At 43.3% G+C, this 24566-nt stretch overlaps 2 protein-coding genes across 5 annotated transcripts; one reads left to right on the plus strand and one right to left on the minus strand.

Annotated features, from left to right (window-relative positions):
* Positions 1 to 595: 595 nt before the first annotated feature.
* On the plus strand, positions 596 to 11561 carry shrprbck1r (sharpin and rbck1 related). The gene is made up of 14 exons (XM_056434226.1): positions 596 to 1742; positions 2910 to 3084; positions 3836 to 3913; positions 4158 to 4299; positions 4437 to 4527; positions 4693 to 5014; positions 6102 to 6202; positions 6377 to 6547; positions 8088 to 8248; positions 8443 to 8554; positions 9098 to 9277; positions 9650 to 9748; positions 9930 to 10073; positions 10314 to 11561. The coding sequence occupies exons 1-14, from the start codon at positions 1467 to 1469 to the stop codon at positions 10392 to 10394; spliced, it is 2133 nt and encodes a 710-aa protein (XP_056290201.1). The 5' UTR covers positions 596 to 1466; the 3' UTR covers positions 10395 to 11561.
* Positions 11562 to 12869: 1308 nt separating this feature from the next.
* Positions 12870 to 14782, minus strand: LOC130206320 (histone-lysine N-methyltransferase 2D-like). Of its 4 annotated transcripts, XR_008834084.1 has the most exons (5): positions 14677 to 14781; positions 13939 to 14539; positions 13729 to 13839; positions 13443 to 13517; positions 12883 to 13334 (listed from the first exon to the last, which is right to left on the minus strand). XR_008834084.1 is itself a non-coding variant. In XM_056434229.1 (4 exons), the coding sequence occupies exons 1-4, from the start codon at positions 14340 to 14342 to the stop codon at positions 13225 to 13227; spliced, it is 318 nt and encodes a 105-aa protein (XP_056290204.1). In that variant the 5' UTR covers positions 14343 to 14357; the 3' UTR covers positions 13196 to 13224. The 4 variants fall into 4 exon arrangements, 2 of the variants coding, with proteins under 2 accessions (XP_056290205.1, XP_056290204.1); XR_008834083.1 differs by having other exon boundaries at positions 12881 to 13334; positions 13729 to 14539; positions 14677 to 14782; XM_056434229.1 differs by lacking the exon at positions 14677 to 14781 and having other exon boundaries at positions 13196 to 13334; positions 14321 to 14357.
* Between the last annotated feature and the right edge of the window lie 9784 nt (positions 14783 to 24566).

Consider the following 24566-nt stretch of genomic DNA (forward strand, 5'->3'; position numbering starts at 1 on the left):
ATTTATTGTCTTTGTGGTAGAGGGTAGAGGACGTCCAGGGCCATGCACATCCCATGCCAGTTTGTAATGTTTATAGCCATGAGCTTTTTGTTGCTCCTGTCAAAGTTAACAAGAGCTTGACCGTTAAATGTCCAAGAGATATATAGCTGCTTTTGAGCTTCATCTGGATGGCGATGTGTGAAAAACATGTCAGGTTGTTTGGGACGGTGATTCCCAGGAACTAAAAATGTTCACTTACTTTACCTCAGCACTAGTGATGTAGACAGGGATGTGTGATGGATGAAAAGGTTAGTGCTAACAAGAGCAGCATGAAAGAATACAATGGAGTGGAATGGAAATGAACAAGGCAGCAGTGGTGGTTGGACCATCCAATCAATGTCAGTGAATATACCCGTGCATTTCAAGGCAAATAAAGGTATCAAACACGCATTTCTACTTTGCAGTTAAATATGTAACATTTATCCCAACACTGACATAAGGACATCTTATTCATATAATTCAGTATATTAGGTTATTATATATAAATATATCCTATAATATAATCACATGTATAAATATCCTACAATATAAATCACATATATATATAAAACATGTTTATTTATTAAGATGCTATTATATGAACCTTGTTATTCTGCTTTCACATTAAAATGTTGCAAAATGTTCCTGCGACGAGATCTCATGCAAAGTCAAAGTACAGACGCGTGTGGAAGTGCAGGAAAAGCATACATTTTGCGCAGATATCCTATTTTACGAATATTACTGGGTATATTCCATATCTCCAAAATACAAATATTGAGAATTCGTATCATGAATATATATATATTATTATAAAATAATAATTTTGGTATACTTTTTTTGGTGTCTCAAGGTGGCCCTCTATTGGCCAGCCGCCACTGCAAGGCAGATTATATCAGTTTTAAGTGGAGAAAAAGCTGACAATCCGCACACTGTACGTTAACTACGTCCACAAGGTGGCAGCAATGCAAAACTACGGATGCGAGCTGTCGTTAAAACTCAGAGAAGAAGACAACCTACCACGCATGCGCAATATGAAACGAAAGCATACGTACTAGATACACTTCAACAACACACTCATCGCTCCCAGGGTCCATCTATTGGTCATAACCTCAGTGTTGCAAAGGGAATGGGGTATCTCGAAGAGTAACTACTGTTATTGCTTCTCAACCAACAGGAAGGACTGAATCTGCCTGAAGCGACGCTTGAACAAAAACGGAAGAAGAGAGAAGTGAAACCTCGAGCTGGGGCTCCACTTTATGGAAGTCGCTCCAAACAGTTGACAGACGACGTGCTCGCTTCTTGTTGTCAGTGTGCCTATTAAATATTCATCGACGAGATGCGATGTAAGAAAGGTCGTTGACGGACAGTTCAACCGAGGGCGGGTGCCAGCAGGAGGTAAACGAGCCACTGTACCGCGTCTCTGTGTCCTCTATGCCTCTGCTGCCAGGATGTCGCTGAGTTCAGGCGGTTGGACTCAACCCCCCGGCTACACACCGGACCAGTCCGCCGCCCTCCTCGCTCACTATGGGGCCTCGCAGTCCCAACTCGGCTGCCGAACCGTCCTCATGTCGGTTCGGGTGTCGGTGTGCCATTCCGGTATTCGGCCGCTGTGTCTTCCTGGAGCAGGCGATGAATCACTCCGCCTGCAGCTGAGCATGGACCCGGGGAAATCCGGGGAATTCCGGCTGTCGCTCCAGGACAGCAGCGGGACCGGCCGGAGTGTGGTGAGTTCAGGGCACCACGTAAAGTACAGTTGGTGTGGTGGTCGTGGTCCAGTATTAATGAGGGGGGACATTTGACATTTGACAAATGTGTCCACGGGATTACTTTGTGTAATAGATATGACTTCATTTACATAGTGCAAGGGTTTTTAGTGTGTGGAAATACTGGCTTGTTACCAGGGCTTCAGATTATTTTGGTGACGTGTCATCAAATGTTTATTTCGGTACAAATGACGCAACATGGGAATTCATTTTCAATCTATTAAACCTGGTCTCAAGATAGAATAAAGACATGTTTTTGTACATATCACAGTAACTTCCAATAAGATTAAAGTAGTTGCCACGCCAGGAACCAAGAGCTTTTGGACCTTTAGAAGGTCAGGGCCCAGTTGGTAATCCAGCACTGCTGGGGACCCTGTAATGAGAAGCTATGTCTACACTTGACCTCTCAATATAGGTTGTATATTAATATCTATACGTGTCACAGGCCTGAAGAGGTTCAGGAAAAAAGCTAAGAATAGTGGAAATCAGAAGATGCTACACATTAGTGAAGCATGACTTTTTTTTCTTATTTATTACTATATTAAGACGACAGGGAATAATAATCAAGCGACCCCTCACATTTGTGTTTCTGACACCTTGGAGATATCCTCAGGTTAGAGAGCACAGGTGCAGATGATCAGTGTTCAGGCCACTGTTTGCAAGCACCCATCCCTTTGAGGAGGCTGAGGATGCTGAACTCTGCTCTTCGTAGAAAACCAAACTAAAACAGATTCAGTGTAATTCAACAAATCTCCAATAAGTCCTACAGTCATCAAATTGATAGTTGTTGTGTTTGTTGAAACTCATATAACTCAATGATATGGTTTGGAGGCTGTAGATTGTGGGTTTTGCTGATTTTTCATCTCATTACAATAAAAGGGGTTTTGAAAAATTGTGCTCTACACTCATCCTAATTCAGCACCTATGGAGAACTCTGCAAGGCCTTTCATTGTTTGTAATAACTGCAGTTTCTTAAACAAATGTTTATTGACATAATATGGCATTTTCTGTTTTCCATTTTCTTGGCCACACACTGTAACAGTGCATCTATATTTAAAGTTGTTACCCAACCCAATGTTCCCTACCTCATCACCTTTATTCTAACTCCCTGTTCCTCCTTTTCCCCAGGCCGTCGCTGAGTTTGATCTGAGGACAGTCAAATATGAGGTGAAGTCACCAAAGTGCCACGAGCTGAGTTTGGTGGCGCCTCCACATGACCGCATCAGCTTCAATTTCCGCTGTGAGCAGGAGGCTCAGGAGTGGGCTACAGTGGTGACTTCTTCACTAAGAGAAGCACTCAGAGGTCAGTTGTTTGTCTTCCTAAATGCTCACTGTTATTTTAGAGAACAACCACAGCAAGAAGGTGGGGGAAATGTAGATACGTCAAACCGTGTAACATGTTCCTTTGAGCCTTTCTAAACCTAAATGGGACAACGGGCAGGACAAAATCCCTGTGGCGTGTACTTTGGTGGATTTCATTTGCCCTTCAGTGAACTTAATTGAGCTTCTTGAGTCATGTTTGTTCAGTATTTTTTTTTTAACAAAAGAGCTTTTCACTGCTCATACTTTGGCTTCAGGGGGATTTCAATAAATCAGTCTGCTTACTTACATAATATGTCCATGTTTGCTCACTCGTATGCATGGAAATAATAAAATAAAAGTAAAGAAAGATGAAAGAAAGTATAAAAGCTATATGTTATTGTGGAATAATAAAAAAACGGTGTTATTGCTTTTTAGGTTAGCAACAGTGTCGGTAACACAACTTCAGGCCTATGCTTTTCAACTAACTTGGCATACAATGATAAATAACCATCCGAGATCAGATCAAAGTATTCACCGTGTTTTTTATGTTCCTGACTGTTGTACGAGAAAGTGTCTCCGTTAAGATAAATGTTTCCATTCCTGTGTAGACGAAGAGTTGAAGATTTCCGCTCACAGCAACAGACAGAAACAACATTAGACAATAGGGGCTGTGGACATGTTGATTGGTGTGTCTTTTTCTTGGGTTTTCTTTCTTTAACAAATGCTTTGCCTTGGTTTTCCACATTTTGCAGTCGCCCCTCAAGATAATGATCCACAGCGTCTCCTAGATGGTCTCCATCATCAGAACACCGTGGCCTTGCAACGAACAGGTGTGAACGTTGAGCATCATCCATACAATATGGATTATTAGCAGTTAGATATGATGTAACTAATTCATCGCCTACCTCACTCATTTTATTCATTCATTCCTTCATTCATTCATGAAATCCTTTTGGCCCTCTAGTGGCTGTTTGGAGGTATGCAAACATCCTCTGCACACACTTGCCCGTATGTTCACCCGTGGGGGCATGTCTGTATTTCCTTGTGTGTGTATGTGTGTGTGTCCATCTGTAGAGGATACCTGCATAGAGCTGACCCGAGCCATAGAAGCAGGAGACATGCAGTCTGCTTCTGACTTTGCTGCCACACTCGCCCGACAAAGTGCCGCACTCAAGATTCAGCCGTCTGACAGAGACTATGAAGACACAGAAATCAAGTAAGAGCTTTCACATTATTCATTATTATTTGTTAATTAATGATTGATTTATATTTTCAAAATGTGACAAAGTAGCTCATGATGCACAGTTTAAACTAAATGTGGTTTAATGTCTTGTGTTTGATTTTATTGAACAGCTTGGCTGTTGCCGTAGAAGATTCGTCTTCATCCTGTTGTGTCACGTTCAAGGTTTCCCCGCATATGACCACCGCAGCACTAAAACAGCAGGTTAGTCTGAAGGATGTCTCTTCTTCATTTGTGTCCTGTAAGAATCATGTCAACTGTATTTATATAGCTCAAAATCACGAATCACATTTTACAAAAAAGAACCATTATAGTCTATCAAAAAGGTTAACATTTCTCACTGTCTTGTTTGGTTTTCTACCACCTCAGATGTTTCTTGAGTATGGCTTTCACCCGCGGGTGCAGCGCTGGGTGATTGGCCAGTGTCTGTGCACTGACCAGCGCTCTCTGGCGTCATACGGGGTCCGTCAGGCTGGGGACACAGCCTTCTTGTACCTCCTCTCAGCCCGTCATGCTCGCTTAACCCTCCAAGTCCTCCAGCAGGACCAGGAGAGTTCCCTCCTCCTCAGTCCACCATCCCTGTCTCTCCCCACTCCTCCCCTCACTGCTACCTCTGCAAATGGCCCCTCATCCCTGGACCGGAGGCCTTACGTCACCCTGCCTACAAAACTCCATACCAGCAGCAACACTGGTGAGTGAGAGCATCAGCGTGTGGCTTTGTGATGGGTATCAGTTACGATTTTCTTTTACTTTTCAATGTCATTGAGCTCACATGAGCTTATACTTGCTTATTAAACATCTATCCATCCAATATCCGTAACCGCTAATCCTGTTCAGGGTCGTGGGGGTGCTGCAGCCGATCCCAGCTGAAATTTGGTACAAATCGGACAGGTCGGCAGATTATCGCAGGGCGTGCATTAGAACACAATAAAGGATTGATACACTTGGTGCCCAGCGAATGGATTCATGAGTGTAATTTGTTTCCCATCACCAATAATGCCTATGAAAAACCCAATGGTGTATTTTTTCTCGGTTTCTTTAAATACTGTAAATGTCAAACTCTTTTTAGTAATAGAAATAAGAAGTAGCCTGAAAATATTTCAATTTTAGTTATAACATATTTAGGACCTGCGCTATTTAGAGCAGCTGCCCAACACAAAGTTAAAGCAGTGCTTTACAAGTAGGAAAAGATGCAGCAATACAAGAAGATATCACCTTTGCATTAACACCTAAATGTGCTCCAATGTCTTGTAATAACTATATACTCTTCTAGCGTGATATTTAAAAAGACACAATCTTTTTAGTTGTGGGAAAGTTGTGTAATTCTACCAACGCTGACTGTATAGAGATCACTGCCCCAACTACATGTTGGCTCGAGCTCCACCTTAGTGGTGTTGTGACTCTTGAAACATCTTCTATACATGTGATATTCTAGTGTTGTTTAACATATCCACATCCAGATGGAATATGCTGTTTAAATGACCTTTTATGTCATATCCCAATAATGGAATATTTTGTAAATGTAGTAATTGACAATGCAATGTTATTTCTTTTAGACCTATTGGATTAATAAACCACAGACGGTCAGGAGAACAGACTGTGGCTAGAATTGTTTGAGTACATGAGGGTTTGCACTTGCATACAGTACAAATCAAAAGTCGCATACAGAGAGGCACAAACATTAATAAACGTAATGAATGCACATATTTCAATGTCACTGGTTGCTTATTAGTTGTAATTCTACTTTTTTTAAACTTTGAACTCATTCAATGTTTCAGGTGGGAACGAGAGAGGAAACATCAGTGAGATCAGCGATCCCATCAACCTGGAGATGTCTCAACTCAATAAAGCACTGAGCCCCAGCACAGCCTCCACCAAGGTAATATACAGTAGTTATGGTGGTTACATTCAACTAGTGTTTCTTTAGTCACACACTGTTTTTAAAATGTTCATTTTTTGGGGATAAAGTATGTTATAAGAAAAGTAATTCGATGAGACAGAACTTTCAGGTAGTGCTGTTCGTCTCTCTTTACCGATCTGCTCTGTGCCTTAGGGTTGGTCGTGCCCTTCTTGCACTTACATTAACAAACCAACACGGCCGGGCTGCGAGATCTGCAGTACAAACCGCCCCGACAGCTACGTCATCCCTGGGGGATACCGACCAGATGCACTGGAACTCAGACGGATCCAGCAGGAGAAGGAGGCTGTCCAACAGTACCAGCAGGTATGGAAAAGCTCAATCACACCTGCACCACCGAGCATACCGTGCACCCAAAGTCTTACATACAGGATACAATGATACATCTGGATGTATGAACCAGCATATTCTTTCTTCTATATATTTTTTGAGTAAAACCTTATTGTGGCGTCCCATTTGGTAGCATTAAACAGAAGGGTTCAACAATAAGCCTCGGTCAAACACTATTTAGTAAAAAAAAAAAAAAAGCTCAGAGGGAACACAGGGCTCCAAATATGACAAATTTCTAAGGACGGGAAGTATGAAATTGATTCAAAGTCGACATTTGAATTCAAATTTGCAGGCCCTCTCAGGTTGACTCTCTTCTCTTCTGTCTGTTTTTTTGAAGGAGAAAGGGAGAAGAGAGGTGCTGAGGAGTGCTGGGGCTCAAAACGACTCCCTTCTGTATAACCTGGACCAGGACTACTGAACACACACAGACACATGTATTATTTATGTTTCCTTCACAGACAGTTTGAACTTCGAGCATAATTTCCATTGCACTCAGCAGACACTCACTTTTAGATTTAATAAGAAATAATCATGTGCCTAACGGTGTATGTGCGTAACCTACGTCTAACTGTCAATGTGCTTTAATTGAAAGCATATGTTTCTGTTATTTCTACCCTGAATTTTAATAACTATTTTTAAGATTCACAGATACCACCAAAGTCTATTTCAGGCTTATTTCATCCTAATATTGGTCAAATAAGTAAACCAGGTGGTGGCACAGGTGCATCACTGGCTCCAGTGTTTTGTATGTTCATACGATTTAACAGTAACTGTCAAAGGTTATTCAAATGTAGCAACTCCGTTCTGGTGAAAAGTAGTGCCTGACTGATACTGGATGTCAGAGACTAATATTGACATCTGAGTTTAAAAGAAGTAGTTTTCCTTTGTCACATAAACACTTGTTTTGGCCCTGCAGCCTGTACCACGGAGCAAGCTCACGTTAGTCTGGCTCTCTTGGGGTTCCCTGGCCTCACCACTTGTAATCTCTTGTGTCCCTGTCAGGGTCCTGTAGGACTCTGAACTTCCTGTGAGGTCGTCAAGGGTCAGGCTGTGTTCAGGTGTTGGCGTAGTCCTCTGAAGTTGACCTGCGTAGGAGCTTAGTGAAGCCCAAAGATATCTGGCTCTTACCTCACTTAGTGGGTACAAGCGCCAAATAGATTGGTCAAAGTCTAGGGAAAAGGTTTTGAAAGATGGTGCCGTATATTGATAATCATGATCACTGTTGACTTTCAGCAATAAGTGATCTTTTATAATAAACGCCTAAAGAGCCACGTATGCCGCCAAGTTGAATGTATTAACCTGATTGTTAATTTTGCACTGTTAATTGTTTATACTCTTTGAAACACATTGAAATAAAATGTTTATACACAATGAGCGTGTCTGCATGTGTAAGTTGGCCAACAATACTTTAATTGTCTGCATTGACAAAGTCATCGTGCCCCTATGATAAAAAAGTGAGGGTAATTGTTTACATATTATTAGCTTAACCATCTTAACAACACCACCCTTTGACCAGGCAAGGGAAAAGGAGCGCAGGGAGAATTTTGCCAGGCTAGTGATGATGGATGGTCAAGACCTGCTGCCTAACCCAGAGTCTGTGGACTGTAGGATCTGCTATGTGGACCTGAAGCCTGGAGAGGGTGTCCTCCTGAGGGAGTGTCTCCACTGCTTCTGCAGGTAAGACTCAGGAGGAGGGGGATATAAAAAAAATAAACAGTGAAGATGTATCACAAGTGGGAAGGAGGTATCTTACCAAGAGAAAGAGGAAGGGTCCACTAATTAGCTGAGAAGATATATTAAAATGTTTTTTTTAAATTTGCGCTAGATTGAATCTGCTGTATGTTTCTCTGTCTGCGTGTGTGTCTGCACAGAGAGTGCTTACGCTCAGTCATCATGCTGAGTGAGGAGCCGGAGGTGGCCTGTCCCTACAGAGATGACACGTATTCCTGTGCCTGCTGCCTGCAGGAGAGGGAGATCAGGGCTGTGAGTTACTCCATGTATTTACTCTCTTACAGAAGAGACACTATCTTAATAACTGGCATATGAGCAGGTAGTGAGTCGGTCACAAAGTATCACAATATATGTACATCAATCTTGTTGTACATTTAGTTTTAGTTCAGTAAGAAACACTAGTTTCATTCCAACTCTGTCAATACCAGCCAAGAAGGCTGCCAGACTTTGACCGCTCTTCCTTTGGACTGATTCCAGCTGCTTCAGCTAATATGAAGCCCGAGTTAGAAAACCTCCCCGGCTGCTAAAGGTTAAACTCTGAAACGTGGTCCAACCAGGACTGCTGAAGTCGGGCAATGGTTTGAAGAGCGAGATGTGTCGTTTAAAAATAGACCATGGGTTTTGAGATTCCAACTGGACATACAGTATTTGCCTTAAAAATTCTAACTACGTGGACACATCATTTACACACAAAATGTATGCATTGTGTACTAAACGCGACGACACCGTTGTCCGTTTGTAGCATCATTAGGGTTCAGTAGTCCCCCACAATGTCTTTCCCTTTCTCCTTCACAGTTGGTGCCAGCAGAGGAGTACGAGCGCTGGCTGCAAAGAGGTCTGTCGGTGGCAGAGTCTCGATGTGAGGGCAGCTACCACTGTGCCACCCCGGACTGTCCGGGCTGGTGTGTGTACGAGGACACGGTCAATGTCTTCCACTGCCCCGTCTGCAGGAAACACAACTGCCTGATATGCAAGGTATGAAGTATATGCAGTATATACACGTAGATTTTATCAGCAGGTTCATTTACTCTCATAGTTTCTATGAAATTGGCATGTACTGAAACGCGTGAGATTGTGCATTAATATGTAAATATTAACAGACACACAGCCATGGTACAAATGGGGGTAGAGATTATGATGTGCACTAATCAATTACTCAGAGATAATTAACAGCAGCGTCTTCTTTGAAAGAAGTAAGACGAGAGTCGCACTTTAATGTAGTTTAATGGGTCCTGTCCCCTCACACTCCCTTCAGTTTAGACACAGACATGTTTCTATCTTTATACGTCAGACTTTCATTGAGGTTCTTTTTCTTCTTTTTTTAAAATACTTTTTTCCTCTCCTCAGTCCATCCACGAGGGAATGAACTGCAAGCAATACCAGGATGATCTGGCAGCCCGCGCTATAAATGACTCTGCTGCCAGGCGGACGACACAGCTACTCAAGGCGAGCTGAATACACTTGAGCATCCGTGTATGCAGTAAAAGTCCATCGCTGTTTTTGGAACTGCTATTTCATTATAAGATGAATATGCAGAGATTACGCTGAAGCCCATAGATAGATGGCTTTGTGTGTTTTATGTGCTTTCAGATCAAATGAAAACTGACACTAATTGTCTGTTATTTAGACTCTGGTGCAGTCAGGTGAGGCGATGCACTGTCCCCAGTGTGGCATCATAGTGCAGAAGAGAGATGGATGTGATTGGCTGCGCTGCACTGTCTGTCACACTGAGATCTGCTGGGTAACAAGAGGACCCCGCTGGGGCCCGACGGTAAGAAATGCTTCCTTCCTTTCCTCATGGCACCCTCGGGATTTGTAAATATGATTTATGAGCCACATTGTGTTGGTGGTCTACATCTGTGGAATGGAAGTCTGACTCATAAACCTTTTGACCATGAAGGCAACATGTCATAAAACCAAAATACAGCCAAAACATCGTGGTTTGAAATAAAAAATGGTTTGTTTTAAGTAAGTTAAATGTTTGATAACTGTTATTCTGATCTTTTCCAAGGGTCCTGGAGACACCAGCGGAGGATGTCGCTGCAACATCAACAATCAGAAATGCCATCCTAAATGCCAAAACTGCCACTGAGAATCTCAAGAACGGTCAGATTGTAGAAGGGAATAAAAGACTGAACGGAGAAAAAACTATCCTCGAGGAAAAATTCATTTAGGTCAGAACTGCGGGATTGTTATATACAATACATCCTCCTTGGTATAACTGGAAGCATCCTCAATTTCCTCTCAGAAAATGTCTAACCATCGCTTGTTTTCCTGGGCTTTTCAGTGCAGTCAGGATCAAACATTAGACATTGACCTTTAGCTCTGCTTCTCACACATATTGACATGCAGATGTGTGATTTTAACAAGTCACCGTTCAGTATAAATAAAATGTCCACATCTGGCGGCAATGGCGATATGTTTGTTTACAAGTATGCAGGGAAGGTTTTTTCCTCAATGATTGCACTGCAGATATAGCAATACAGGTGTGTCGTTTTCTGTTTTGGTAGTTACGTACCGGATCGTAAGTGGCCTTATTCTAGTGCACAAAAGCTGTAGCAGGGTGTTTCTGATGACGTTTTCTGATGTACTCGACAAAATCAAAGTTGTGTTCTTGATATGCAATGTTCTGCATAGAGATTGTATGTAGTTATATATGGTTCTATTCCTTGCGACTGTGTGATAGTCTGACTGTGTGTATGTCTTAGCTACCAAAGAGGTTGGAAGTGTGTCTGATTGTGAGTCTGTTGTTTAACCACCTGACTGCTGTTTGCATTAACAAGCGGTGCAGAGGTCACTGAGGTGCTGCTGACCAGCTGTGTAGCTGAGCGGATTGATTAATAGTCAAATTTTGATTTGCCATACTTGAATACTTTCTGAGAAGTCACATGTAAACACATTTAGTCAATAAGCTAATATTCCTGTTACGGAGCTGAATGACTTGCATATGGTGTTATTAGCCCGCTTTTTTCATGAGAAAGCTTTGTATCCATGGTACTGTTTTCTTATTCATCTATACATGAAGTTGTTATCCTAATTCATAAGTGTGACATCCACAGCGTACTTTGTATCACCTTAACTGGGATGAGAGCACATCGGCTCACCAACTGCACTCCCTGTTCAGACCCTCCCCGACTCCACTACTGCCCCCACTGACGAGCCACGAATACGTCTTCACTGTTATTTGTGTTAGAATATCAGCTCTGTGTTGCTGATGTACAGTTGTGCCTTAATTATCAATAAATAATATTTAACCTCACATACTTCTTTTTTCTTTACTTTATTTAGATGCAACAACGTTTAAAGGATTGTTTTATCCATAATAATGTTTGAATAAAGGCTGTTTCTCCACCTTTTGAGAGATTGTTTTAGTTTTAAAGAACACATTTCCAATGTTTTAATCTAGAGACTCCCCCGAAATGTAGTTCTGGTTTTATCCAGGAAGTTGAAAGATGTGAGTTCTTATTCTTCGTGATTTTGAAATCCGTGTGTGTTTCCCTTCTTCCTTTTTTAATTCTGTTTGTATCACCGTTTCCTTTTGCTGTAATTCTGTACTTTCTGACTAATATTTGTCTCTTGATGTTCAGGTAGTTAAAGTGGTAAAATCCTACTTCATCCAACTGAGACATTTAACCCAGATCAGGTCATTCAGGCTCCAGCCTGATCTGTGACCTGCTAACTGCCGATAAGCCTTATCGCTGCATGACATCCTCTGGCAGGGTCCTGATGGTCACAACATCCTGGTTTGTCACTCAAACTTTCATATTTCATATCTTGTGTTTTGGGATATTATTATTAGTTTTTTAGAGTGAAGCATTTTGTGACGTTGCATAGGAAGGTGCTATATAAATACATTGTTGGCCATTCACACGCTGACCTCAAATTGCCTACCTACAATTACTCAGTGGTATTCAGATCCTTTCCATAAGTAAAAGTGCTAATACCACACTGTCAATATCTTCCCTTAATTAAATAAAAGTATCAGCTAATTGTACTTATACAGTATAATGTCCCTGGTCAGTGTTTGACTTTATATAAGATGTTTTTATATTAACATTACTGCTTCATTAATATCTACGTTACATTTTACTGCTGTAGATGTTTACTGTCGGGCTAATTTTGACTCTTTAATGTACTGTTGGTAGTTTAATAAACAGAAATGCAACACGTTCTATCAGAGGCAAGACGTGGATAGTGGGAACTCACTGACAGCCAATGAAATTGCAGTATTATCTACGCTGTCCAATGTCCTGAAAAGCCAAGTTTGGACGCGGGTTCGAGACTCAGTTGGGCTGTTTATCAAGAAAAGTGTTTCCTACTTTGCTATTTTTGGAGTGTCACTTTATCCCAGTGGCAGACAGATTATATCAGTACTTGACTTATTTATAACCTATATGTAACATTAGTTTTCTTCTCATAAACATTTGAATTGCAATTACTTAAATTAAATATGTCTTGACTGTTCACTATAATGATTCACATATTAATGACACATGTAGACATTAGTCCATGAAATATATTTATTCACAACAGGGACAGTAAATATTGAACACACATAGTGCAAGGTCACACAAACAATAAAAACAATAAAAATAGTAAAACAAATATAATTTATATAATAAAAGAATGTAATTATTAAAATAAGAAAAGATATATACATGACAAAACACTGCTCATCTCTCTTATTTGCTCTTGTCAATGGCCCATCTGTTTTTCCCATCTCATAGAAGGCAGACGCCTGGAACTCTCTCCACGTCATCTCCTTCTCCATGCCCTGGTCTCTGTACAGGGAAAGTACTTTGGCAGGACAATAAACGTACTTCCCTGCTACCCCTGGGAACCCGGTGTGAATGTGAGGGCTGTTTGGGCCCTGCTTCAGTCCCATCCCACAGAAGCGACCCATAGCTTCCAGCTCGTCTTCATCAGATTCTCTGCTGCTGTGAACAGGTCAGCTGGCTGACGTCATGGTGGCAGCCAGGAAGCTGTGGAGGAGGACCGGTGGGGACGGCTATTGGCCTGGGGAATGGCTCACCTGGTCAGATGAGAATAAAGATGAAATGAGTATGATTTTAGGTGTGACTTTATTTCATCTTTTTAAAATGTACACAACTAAATAAAATAAAAGCATTAAAATACTGACTTTGCCCTCTCTGTGGAGTTGGCAGTTGACCGGGCTCTGCAGACGTCTCGGGAGAAGTCAGGAGCGCCTCTGACACTGTAGAGAACATTGAACATGTTATTATTATTATTGTTGACAAGATGAAGCCAAAATGTAACATGACATCTACGCTGTAGTTGGTGAAACTCAGCGAGCTGCACCAGTATCTAGTCTACAACCATAAAGTTTTTAAAGAATAAACAACGGCTTTGATGTGCACTACATGTGTATATGTGTAGGATGCAACTAAAGGTAAAGTACTACACACCAGGAAGTGTGACAGTCGGCTCTGTTAAAGGATGATGTGCTGCTTCTGGCATCAGACACACGAGCTCCTGGGGAACGGGGTCAGGTCTCTTCACAGATGGAGATGCAGGAGCTGCAAGAGAGAAGGATCAAACAACAAGAATCACTTCTTGCACAGTGGACTCAGGACAGATCATGTTTCAGTGAATGTGCACAATGTTGATACATTTACCATCTACTGGTGGACCCTGAGCCTTGGCGGGTGCTGCCTGTGTAGCAGATGGTACTGCAACGGAAAAACCTTTGTTTGTTATTTATACTTTGACAGTACACAAAAACTGCTGTTAGTAATGGCAGAACGTATCTTTTCTTCACCTGCTTTGTTCAGCCAAATCCAATCAGACTGTTTGTAACATGATTACGTACAGAGTATATTTCATTCATACACATGTGTTCATGTTGCAATGGGTTAATATTCAGGAGCCAGTCATCACTATGTCACCAAGGCAGGGGAAGCACCTTGACTTCAAACACACAGCAAACACATGCAAGTAGGTGTTAGGAGCACAGCAGTTTCTTTTCATGCACATCAGAAAACAAAGACGGATACGTACCCTCATCAGGACCGGAGTCCATTCATCGTCACGAGGACAACAGGTGGAACACCAAAAGACAAACACGACCAGAACACGGTCGACACCAGACGAGTCATGCTTCATGTGGGAGAGGAACTCATGGTCCCAGTTGTGTGGGTGGGCGGCACAGTGCTCTGGGTTAAAGACCTCTTTCTCGTCGTCTGGCAGATGAGGAGGATGACGAAGATGCAGAAACAGCTATAAAACACACACAAAACAATATCAAATATGCTGAATAGAATACAGGATTAATAGCAAATCGTCTGAACTGTAAACGATTGTGAATCTTCAGGGAGGGGAAACAAATAAATAAAAGAGAACACATGTATACTCACAGCTCTGCACATGTTGCTTTGAAGGAGAGATGCTCAGCATCATCCTCTCCAGCTCTTCATCTTCATCCATCACTGTGATGCAAACAAACAAGTTAGAAAGAAAGAAAGAAATATCTTCTTGCATTTGCGCTTGTACACTCTAAAAAAAAAAATTTGAGTCAACGTAAAAAAGTGAGGCAACCAGCTGCAAAGCCTTTTTGAGTTCACTCAACTAAGGGCTAATGTGTTGTGTCAACTTATGATAAGAAGTTCACTCAAAGTGATATCTTAAGTTTGTCAAACGTAACATTACTATTCAGATGTACTTATGTATTTAAGTTAACACTACTTAAAATATTGCATTTGATAGTTACATCTACTCATGTACTTAAGTTCAGAACACTTAAAATATTAAATTGGAGAAACTTTAAATTGTGTGTTCTTGTAGAACCCTAAAACTCCCTTCAGAATCAGAATCAGAATCAGAAACAGTTTTATTGCCAGGAATGTTTACACAAACGAGGAATTTTTTTTGGCGGTAGGTGCAACATTTGGACATGACAAACAACAATCATCACGACAGAAAGACAACAAATAATGTGAAAGTGTTTGGGTGTGTGCTTCAAGTGATGTGTGTTTTAGTTTAAAGTGTATGTTACATGTGGCGTGTGTTTAAGTTAAAGTGCATATAAATAAAGTGACATGTGTGTGGAGGAGGCCTCAAGTTAAAGTGCATGTTAAAGTGACGTGTGTGGAGGAGGCCTCCAGGAGGGAAGAAGAAGGAGGAGGGAGGAGGAGTAGGAGGAAGAGGAAGGAGCGGGAAGAAGGAGGAGAGAGGAAGGTGGAAGAAGAGGTGGTAGTCCTGGGGGTGACAGTCAGTCAGTGGGGGATCCGGGCTCCATTGATGAGCCCGACTGCCGACGGGAAAAAACTTTTGGTGTGGCGGGAGGTCTTTGTCCTGATGGACCGCAGCCTCCTCCCAGAGGGGAGGGACTCGAACAGGGAGTGTCCAGGGTGGGAGGGGTCAGCGACAATCTTTCTGGCCTGCTTCAGTGACCTGGAAGTGAACAGGACCTGGAGGGAAGGCAGATTGCAGCCAATAACCCTCTGGGCCGAGCGGATGATGCTCTGCAGCCTGCACTTGTCTTTGGCTGTGGCTGCAGGGTGCCAGACGGTGATGGAGGAGCAGATGATGGACTCAACGATGGCCGTGTAGAATTGTACCACCTTTGTGTCATCAGTAAATGTTTGTTGACATCTCCATTTGTTTAACCACTCTTAGATGGAAAGAACGAGTCTACGCATGTAGTGTGTTTCAACAATGGTAGAAAACAGTGAGTTCGCTCCGTTCTTTTTACTGAATTCTGGTGCAACCGTGAAACAAGTCCGCCCGTTGATACATCAATGCGCGAGCTCAATACGTCACAACTCACCTCTGATTATTCTAAACCAGTGGTCCCCAAACTACGGCATCTTTGATGGGACGTGTCGCGTCTCGGCCAATCAGCGTTCAGATGTCGACAGCGTTTGGGAAGTTAGGTTAGCTTGAATGTTAGTCCGCTACATCTGCTGCTGTCACGCTGCACGGTGTAGCGATACTAACAAAGTACCCGTACGTTAAAAACGATGTGATTTAGCATATTTTTAGGATCGATACTTCATTAAAAGAGCGATCAGAGCGCACGCGCTGCTCCGTTAAATGCTGTCTGCACAGCCGTGATGCGCACGCACAGGTGAGCACACTCTCACTTCTCACTAGCACCCCCCCCCGGCTGGCCCTCCAGCAGACAAGGGAACGTTATGTGGCCCTCTCAGGAAAAAGTTTGGGGACCCCTGTTCTAAACAATGCAAACTATAACATACAATTATGCAATCACTATAACGAACAAAATCTAAATATGAATCTAAATAATATAGTGTCTAAATCTGAGTCTAAATTACAATTTCAATATAGAAAATGGCACTAACATTCCGGCCCCTAATTGCTCATCATGGGGATGACAATTACCTAACTAAACTAAATCAATTTCTATATTCTAAACATTTCTCTACTCTTTCACTAAGGCCTAAGCCAACATAAACAACCTAGACTAGTCTAGATGAGGCCTACAAAAATGACGACTGTAGAAATAATGTCCTAAATAACAATGTCCTTTATTGTCCATGGGATTCTGCCATCTCGAGCAGGAGACACAACTTAGTTATGGGTCTCTCTATGGTGTTGGTCTTCGTTTTGACAAGGACCCGACGGACGAACCCTTTGGCATCGGGGATTGTCTTCTCCACTTTTCCCATCAACCAGGACCCTCTTGGAGCCCTCTGGTCCACGATGAGTACAACATCTCCCTCTTTCACACTCCTCTTCTTCTCCAGCCACTTCTGCCTTTCTTGTAGGAGGGGCAAGTATTCTCTGGACCAATTCAATTCAATTCAGTTTATTTGTATAGCCCAATTTCACAAATTACAAATTTGTCTCGGAGTGCTTTACAATCTGTACACATAGACATCCCTGCCCCAAAACCTCGCATCGGATCAGGAAAAACTCCCAAATAACCCTTCAGGGGGGGAAAAGGGAAGAAACCTTCAGGAGAGCAACAGAGGAGGATCCCTCTCCAGGATGGACAGGTGCAATAGATGTAATCTGTACAGAAGGACAGATTTAGAGTTAAAATATATTCAATGAATATGACAGAGTGTATGAATAGTTCGTAGTCGGCATATTCCACGATGGAGACCTCCATGATCCATCAGGCAGATGGAGGTAGAGAGGAGGAGTGGAAGGAGTCTCAGTGGGCGGAGACCAGCGCTTCCAGAAGATGTCGGAGATATACTGCACTTGCCTCCATCGTCGTCTGGTGTATAGATCCTCCTTCTGAAACACACCTGGAGGGAGTGCTGGTTTTCCCTTGAGAAGGAGAAGATGATTTGGCGTTAGTGGCTCAAGGTCGTCCACGTCATCAGATGACTTGGTTAGGGGTCTGCTATTGATCACTGCTTCAACTTCACAAATCACAGTTTGCAGACATTCGTCGTCGAGTGACTGTAGCTTCAGAAGGTTGGTGAGTATCTTCCGGACTGTTCTTATCTGTCGCTCCCAGACACCACCGTGGTGCGACCCAGCAGGCGGGTTGAAGATCCAAGTGGCTCCTTTTTGCAGTAGAGTCTCAGAGATCTGGGAATGGTTCCATTCTTTCATCGCCCGGCGGATCTCGTGTTCTGTAGCTACCAGGTTCGTTCCATTATCGGATCTCATAATCTCGACTTGTCCTCTTCTGGCTATGAAACGTCTCACTGCGTTTATACATGAGTCGGTGTCGAGAGAGTGTACGATTTCTATGTGGACTGCTCTGACTGTAAGGCATGTAAACAGGACTCCATAACGTTTTACTTGCACGCGTCCACGCTTTGCTTCGAAGGGGCCGAAATAGTCTACACCAGGGGTGCTCACACTTTTTCAGCATGCGAGCTACTTATTATGTGACCAAGTCAAGGCGATTGACCGACGGGGTAGTAAGTGTGCTCACCTGCAGAAGAGGTGTTGACGGGGGGGTGGTGCTAGTGACTTTTTCTTTGCTCCGTCCCGATGCGCGCAAACCCTGAGCACCCCTGGTCTACACCGACATTAGTGAATGGTGGATGGTCAGGCAATAGACCATCAGGTGGTAGATTCGCCATCTTCTGTTCACTCATGGCAGCTTGACTCTTGCGGCATTTCACACACTTTGAAAGCACATTTCTCACCGCTGCATTTCCTTTGCATATCCAGACCCTTTGTCTCAGCCGAGCAAGGGTATGGTTTCTCCCTCTATGTCCGATTTCCTTATGAGCATTCCTGATGACCAGGGTCGTGATGTGGTGATCCTTGGCCAGGATAGTTGGATGCTTTGTGTGTTCTGGCAAGGCCGCATGGTGCAATCTTCCACCAACCCGGAGAACCCCATCTTGAAGGAAGGGATCCAGCTTCACGATAGAACTGCTTCTCCTGATCTTTTCACCTTTCTGCAGAGCGTGAAGCTCCTCATGAAAGGTTTGACTTTGGTGGAACTGAATGATCGCAGTTTCTGACCTTCTGACGTCCTTGACAGTCAAATGGGTTCCTTTCAGGGTAGATTTCCATTTCTGCATGTGGTTTTCAACTGTCTTAATTCTTGCGTCTTGACTTTCTGAAGACTGGGCTTGAGACCCAAACTTCTTCCTTGTTTCGCACAGACTTTGAAGCAGTTCCTTCAGCCTCAACATCCAGGCGACAGCCTTCTTCAGGCTGTGCCAGTCGGAGTAATGATGAAACAGCTTGAAGAGAGGGTCTGTGCTTGAATCTACAGTCTTGATGATGTTCACGCTGATCATACGCTTCACTTCAGCGTCTTCTTCACTTATCTCTCTTGAGAACTCTGATAGGACAGGCCAGTGAGACTCACTCTTGTTTAGGAAGTCGGGACCTTCAATCCAGCTCTGACACTTCATGAAGTGCTCTGCCTTCATTCCTCTTGATGCGTAGTCAGCTGGGTTAGAAGCCGTGTTGACATACTTCCACTGTGCTGGCCTTGTGTTCTCTCTGATTGTCGATACTCTATTTGCTACGAATGTTTTGAAACGAGCGTTGTCGTTGTCGATGTATCGGAGGACGGTGGTGCTATCTGTCCACAGACAGGTTTAAGCGGCGTCACTCTGGATTTCCCTAAAAGAAATGAGCAGTGGACTCTACCGTGGCTGTTCGGGAGTGCGGCACGTGACGCGACGCCCGTCCCCCCCTCACTCACAGAGAGAAGAAATGGTGCAGCTGTGCTGACATCACTGGACCAAATCCCTCTGGCTTGATGCACCTCCTGACAGAAAAGCTGGTGAACTGGCTCAAATCGGACAGCCAGGCGAACCATCTGTTTGCCATGTCTTCTGGAATTTCTTCATCCCAGGAAAGTTTCATTCGACAGAGACCCTGGACGATGGTCTTCGCAAGAAGAATGTCAATCAAGGAACGTGAGCTGACAAGGTCGTACGACCGAGAGAATACCCCGTCTGGTGATGGGCATGTTCTTCACATGGACACGGAACTTGAAGGAATCTGATTCTATGCACCAGTCCACTCCAAGGGCCCTTTCCATAGGTAGTTCATCCTTGTCCAGGTCTAGATTCTTGATCTCCTTTGCTCTTTCTTGTTCGGGAAGTGATGACATCACTTCGCGGCTGTTGCTTGACCACTTAGTCAAGCGGAATCCTCCACTCTCACACAGTGCAATGAGGTCCTTGGCCAAGGCGGTGACCTTCTTCTCGTTGGACGTCGAGACCAGGCAGTCGTCGCCGTAGAAGTGCTCTAAGACTGTAGTTACTGCTTCAGGTGATGACCTGTCTTTTCCATCCTCTGCGGTCCGTCATAAGGCATAGTTGGCACAGCTCGGGCTCGACTTGGCCCCGAACAAGTGGACCACCATCTTGTACTCACGCGGAGGCTGGCTCAGATCCCCCTGTGGCCACCAAAGGAATCGTAGAAGATCAGAGTCCTCATCACAAACTCTTACTTGATGATACATCGCTTCAATGTCGGAGATGAGTGTGATGTGTTCGTGTCGAAACCTTGTCAAGACTCCAACCAGACCATTAGTGAGGTCCGGACCCTGTAACAGTTCCTCGTTCAGTGACTTCCCCTGAAACGAAGCGGCACAATCTAAAACAACCCGCAGCTTTCCCTTTTGTGGATGGATCACGACGTGATGTGGAACGTACCACACTCTGCCGTCGTTGCGATTGCGCTCGTCTTCAGGAACTTCCACTGCGTAGCCTTTGTTCAGCAGTTCTGACATGAAGGTCTTGTAGTCATCGTGGAAGCTGGAGTTTTTAGCGAGTTTCCTTTTCAGGTTTGATGCCCGTTGCTCGGCAACACATCTGTTGTTTGGCATCACCACATATTTGTTTCTGAGAGGCATCCCAATACTGTAGTGCCCATTGACTTTCTTGATTGTCTCAGTCACAGACTTCATGAACTGAACGTCTTCTCGTGACATTTCTGACTTCTCTTCGCAGGCTTGCTCCGGAAAGTCGTGGTTGTATTGCTGCAACAGCATGCTGTCCACGCCACTGACTGAGATTCTGTTGACTGAAGCCCTTTGACTGCAGTGACTTGACTTGTGGTGATCGTCACGTTTCTTGAGAGGGCCATTAACGACCCGCCCGAGAGTCGTCTTTACTGCGTAAGGCCCGTCACCTTGGCTGTGGATTATCTTCCACGGCTCCATCGCAGAGTGAGCGTTCATTCCAATCAGTATCTCAACATCTGCGTCGATCTGTGGTAATCGTACTTCTTTACGCAGATACGGCCATCTTTCCAAGTCCTTCTCAACAGGAACATTGTCCTTCGTTACAGGTATGTCTGTGTGGGTGTAGACGTCTGGCAGGCTTATGTACTTGTTCTCTGTCAGACCGCACACTTCCAGATCTGAGAGCACGTAGCAGGACACAGGCTTCTCCTGGCCCATAGTACGGAGTAGCACTTGAGTCTTCTTACCATGGACGCCGAGCTGTCTCATCAGCCTTTCGGAGCAAAATGTAGCGGAACTATCCATGAACGCATACGTCTCTATTGTCGTGTTGCTCCTCTTGGATTTGATGCGCACGGCCACGATAGACAGGACACAGTCATTTCCTCCACCCCGGTGACTGCCGTGACTTCCCTCTTGACTGACGCGTCTTCTTGTGGAGCTGAGTGTCCGCTGGTAGAGCTTTGACCTTTCTCAGGCTTGCTGTTCTCTTGGTCAGTGTTCTCGTCCCTTTTGCTGTGAAGCAGGCTTGGGTGTTTCTTGCTGCAGATTTCACAAGTGGCTCTCTTTTTACAGTCTTTTGCCATGTGCCCTTGGGTCAGACACCCAAAACAAAGTCCTTTACCTTTAATGAACTCAATTATTTCTTTGTTTGGCAGACTCCTCATTTTGTAACATGTGCTCAGGGTGTGTCTGTTGTTGCAGTACAGGCATGGCTCCTGAAACGTGTTGCTTGTCTGCTTGTTCTTTCTTGGTTCTGAGGCATCCCCTTCGTCTGGCTTGACACTCGTAGCACAGCCAGTGGTTATTTTCGGTCCGCCTCCCTGGGCAGATTTAAAGCTTGACCTGCCTTTTTCTTTCGCTTCGGAGTACTCGTTGACATCACCGAACAGTGGGTCTGAAGCTATCCTAGCTTGTCTGTTGATGTACGTCGTGAGATCAGAGAACTTTGCTCTTCTTCCTTCCCTTTCTTGTATGTCGAAAGCTATGACTCTCCATCTTTCACAAAGTCTGAAAGGCAACTTTGAGAGGACGATCCGCAGGTTGCTAGGGCTGTTCATCTCCTCGAGATATTCCATGTCCTTCATGACATTGTTACATCCGGTGAGAAAGATGGAGAAGCTGTGAAGTGACTTTAAAAAATATCTGACCTGGTGAGTCGACGCAGCTACCCACCCAGACCATGTGTGCCATGTTTGGGGTCGATCGGACGTTTCCTTGAGGAGTTACAGCGTTTCAAAGTTTCGTCGATTTTGGGCATTCCAACGCCTATGGCGAGACGATTCCTGGGGCTACCGGGACCAAAAGCACATGCCTGGAACCGGGTGGTCATGGGCTATCACACGAAAAAGACACAGAAACTCTGGGACCTTTAAATCGAATTTCCCAAAAAATATCTGACCCGGTGAGTCGACGCAGCTACCCACCCAGAACACGTGTGCCAAGTTTGGGGTCGATCGGACCTTTCCCTGAGGAGTTACAGCGTTTCAGTTTCGTAAATTGAATTTACCAAAAAATATCTGACGACGCAGCTACCCACCCAGAACACGTGTGCCAAGTTTGGGGTCGATCGGACCTTTCCCTGAGGAGTTACAGCGTTTCAAAGTTTCGTAAATCGAATTTACCAAAAAATATCTGACGACGCAGCTACCCACCCAGAACACGTGTGCCAAGTTTGGGGTCGATCGGACCTTTCCCTGAGGAGTTACAGCGTTTCAAAGTTTCGTAAATCGAATTTACCAAAAAATATCTGACGACGCAGCTACCCACCCAGAACATGTGTGCCAAGTTTGGGGTCGATCGGACCTTTCCCTGAGCAGTTACAGCGTTTCAAAGTTTCGTAAATCGAATTTACCAAAAAATATCTGACGACGCAGCTACCCACCCAGAACATGTGTGCCAAGTTTGGGGTCGATCGGACCTTTCCCTGAGGAGTTACAGCGTTTCAAAGTTTCGGCGATTTTGGATATTCCAACGCCTATAGCGGGATGATTCCTGTGACTACCGGGACCAAAAGCACATGCCTGGAACCGGGTGGTCGTGGGCTATTGCGCGCACGATCTGTTGCCATGTGACCATAATTAGCAGACATGTATTTTTTTTGTTCCATAAATAATAGAGGCTATGCTTGAGGAAATCATTTTGCTTCCACTTTAGATTAAAATAGATGGGCTAATAGATTGACAATAGTCCAAGCCCCATGTATGGTTCAAAGATTATCAAGGTTTACCTCTTTACATATATATGTCAGAAATGGAACACACAAAGAAATGGAACACACAAATTCTGAAATTCAAGTTGATCTATTATTACTATTCATTTTTATTATACAAACTATGCTAAGGGGAGACAGTCAGTTGCAGAGGTCACATCCAGCTATATATATAAAGCACCTCAAACATTAAATAAATTACAGATTTCTCGTAAAAATTTAGGACTTTTAATTTTTAAAATCTCCTAAATGATACATTAGGGTAATAGAAGACAGGACTGTCTTAAACACATCTGCATCAGTCATTGCCTGGGACTATGAGGAAAAAGATATATAAAGCACCTCAAACATTAAAGAAATTACCGATTTCTTTAAACATTTAGGACTTTTACTTTGAAAAATATCCTAATTGATACATTAAAATGTATTGATTGCCAGTGTAGGGGATTTCAGATATGTATGGAACACATCTGCATCATTCATTTCCTGGAACTCTTGGGGAAATCTATATACAGGACTCTTCTTAACATACAAAAGTCTGACTTATTTTTATAAACTCTTCCTTGGTACTGTAAAAATGTTTTAATTTTAGCATAATTCAAGCTAAATCTCAGAAACGATCTATAAAGATACAAAATAAGTTCATTGTTTCCTTGTATATGTTAGTGTATGATTTGTCGACATCTTGTTTTGAAAAACGGATGTTGTTTTTTTCTTTCCGCTAACTTTGCAAAACCAGATGTTGTTACGTGAATCCTTCCGCTAACTTTATCAAAACCCTTGCGCGCTTCCGATCGAATGCGTTTACCGTCAACATCATTCTGTAGGTGAACAGAAATGTGAGTGTCGGCTGAGTTGACCTCAGTTTCGGCGGGACAGGGTGCTCGGTGCGGGTTTTTTTTGTTTTTTTTCATCGCAGACTTTTTTTTGCCCTAGGCGCTCGGGATTTGTCATAGGCGTTCGAGAAAACGGCTTAGGCGCGCGTCCACATTTTCTCTATGCAGGAAAAACCCTGTTTTCAGAAATGTTCAGCTATTTTCAAACATTTTCAGCAATTTAGTTTTTATTTTTCAGTTTCAAGCTTTCAGATAACTAGCAAATAACATTTGCTAGTTAAAGAATGTTATTATCAACTCGTAAAGGAACACTTCAGTATATCAATAAAAAATAATGAACATTACAACTCAATTAATTTGGAGATGAATGGGTTTCACTGACCAGAAAGGGAATTAAAAATGTTACACAATCTGTCAGGCGAATGTAGTGGAATAAAAAGTAGTATACAGTTTAAAGTTGCATAACATGTTGAATTTGTATTGAAGTAGAGGACTAGAATGCATATCATGTACTCACTTACATCCCACCACTGTATATATTCCATGGCCTATAAAGTGTGTTTCTCTTGCATCTCTATGTGTTTATTGAAAGAGTGAATAGATCATAAGAGA

This window comes from Pseudoliparis swirei, chromosome 16 (genome assembly GCF_029220125.1).
Source record: "Pseudoliparis swirei isolate HS2019 ecotype Mariana Trench chromosome 16, NWPU_hadal_v1, whole genome shotgun sequence".
Lineage (NCBI taxonomy): Eukaryota > Metazoa > Chordata > Actinopteri > Perciformes > Liparidae > Pseudoliparis > Pseudoliparis swirei.

Coding starts and splice junctions, on each gene's coding strand:
- shrprbck1r (XM_056434226.1), top strand. CDS start 1,467: ATGTCGCTGAGTTCAGGCGGTTGGACTCAACCCCCCGGCTACACACCG. Junction 5,015..6,101: donor CCATACCAGCAGCAACACTG/GTGAGTGAGAGC, acceptor TCAATGTTTCAG/GTGGGAACGAGAGAGGAAAC. Junction 8,555..9,097: donor AGGAGAGGGAGATCAGGGCT/GTGAGTTACTCC, acceptor TCTCCTTCACAG/TTGGTGCCAGCAGAGGAGTA.
- LOC130206320 (XM_056434229.1), bottom strand. CDS start 14,342: ATGGACTCCGGTCCTGATGAGG. Junction 13,518..13,728: donor GCCGACTGTCACACTTCCTG/GTGTGTAGTACT, acceptor TGTTCTCTACAG/TGTCAGAGGCGCTCCTGACT. Junction 13,335..13,442: donor AACTCCACAGAGAGGGCAAA/GTCAGTATTTTA, acceptor TCATCTGACCAG/GTGAGCCATTCCCCAGGCCA.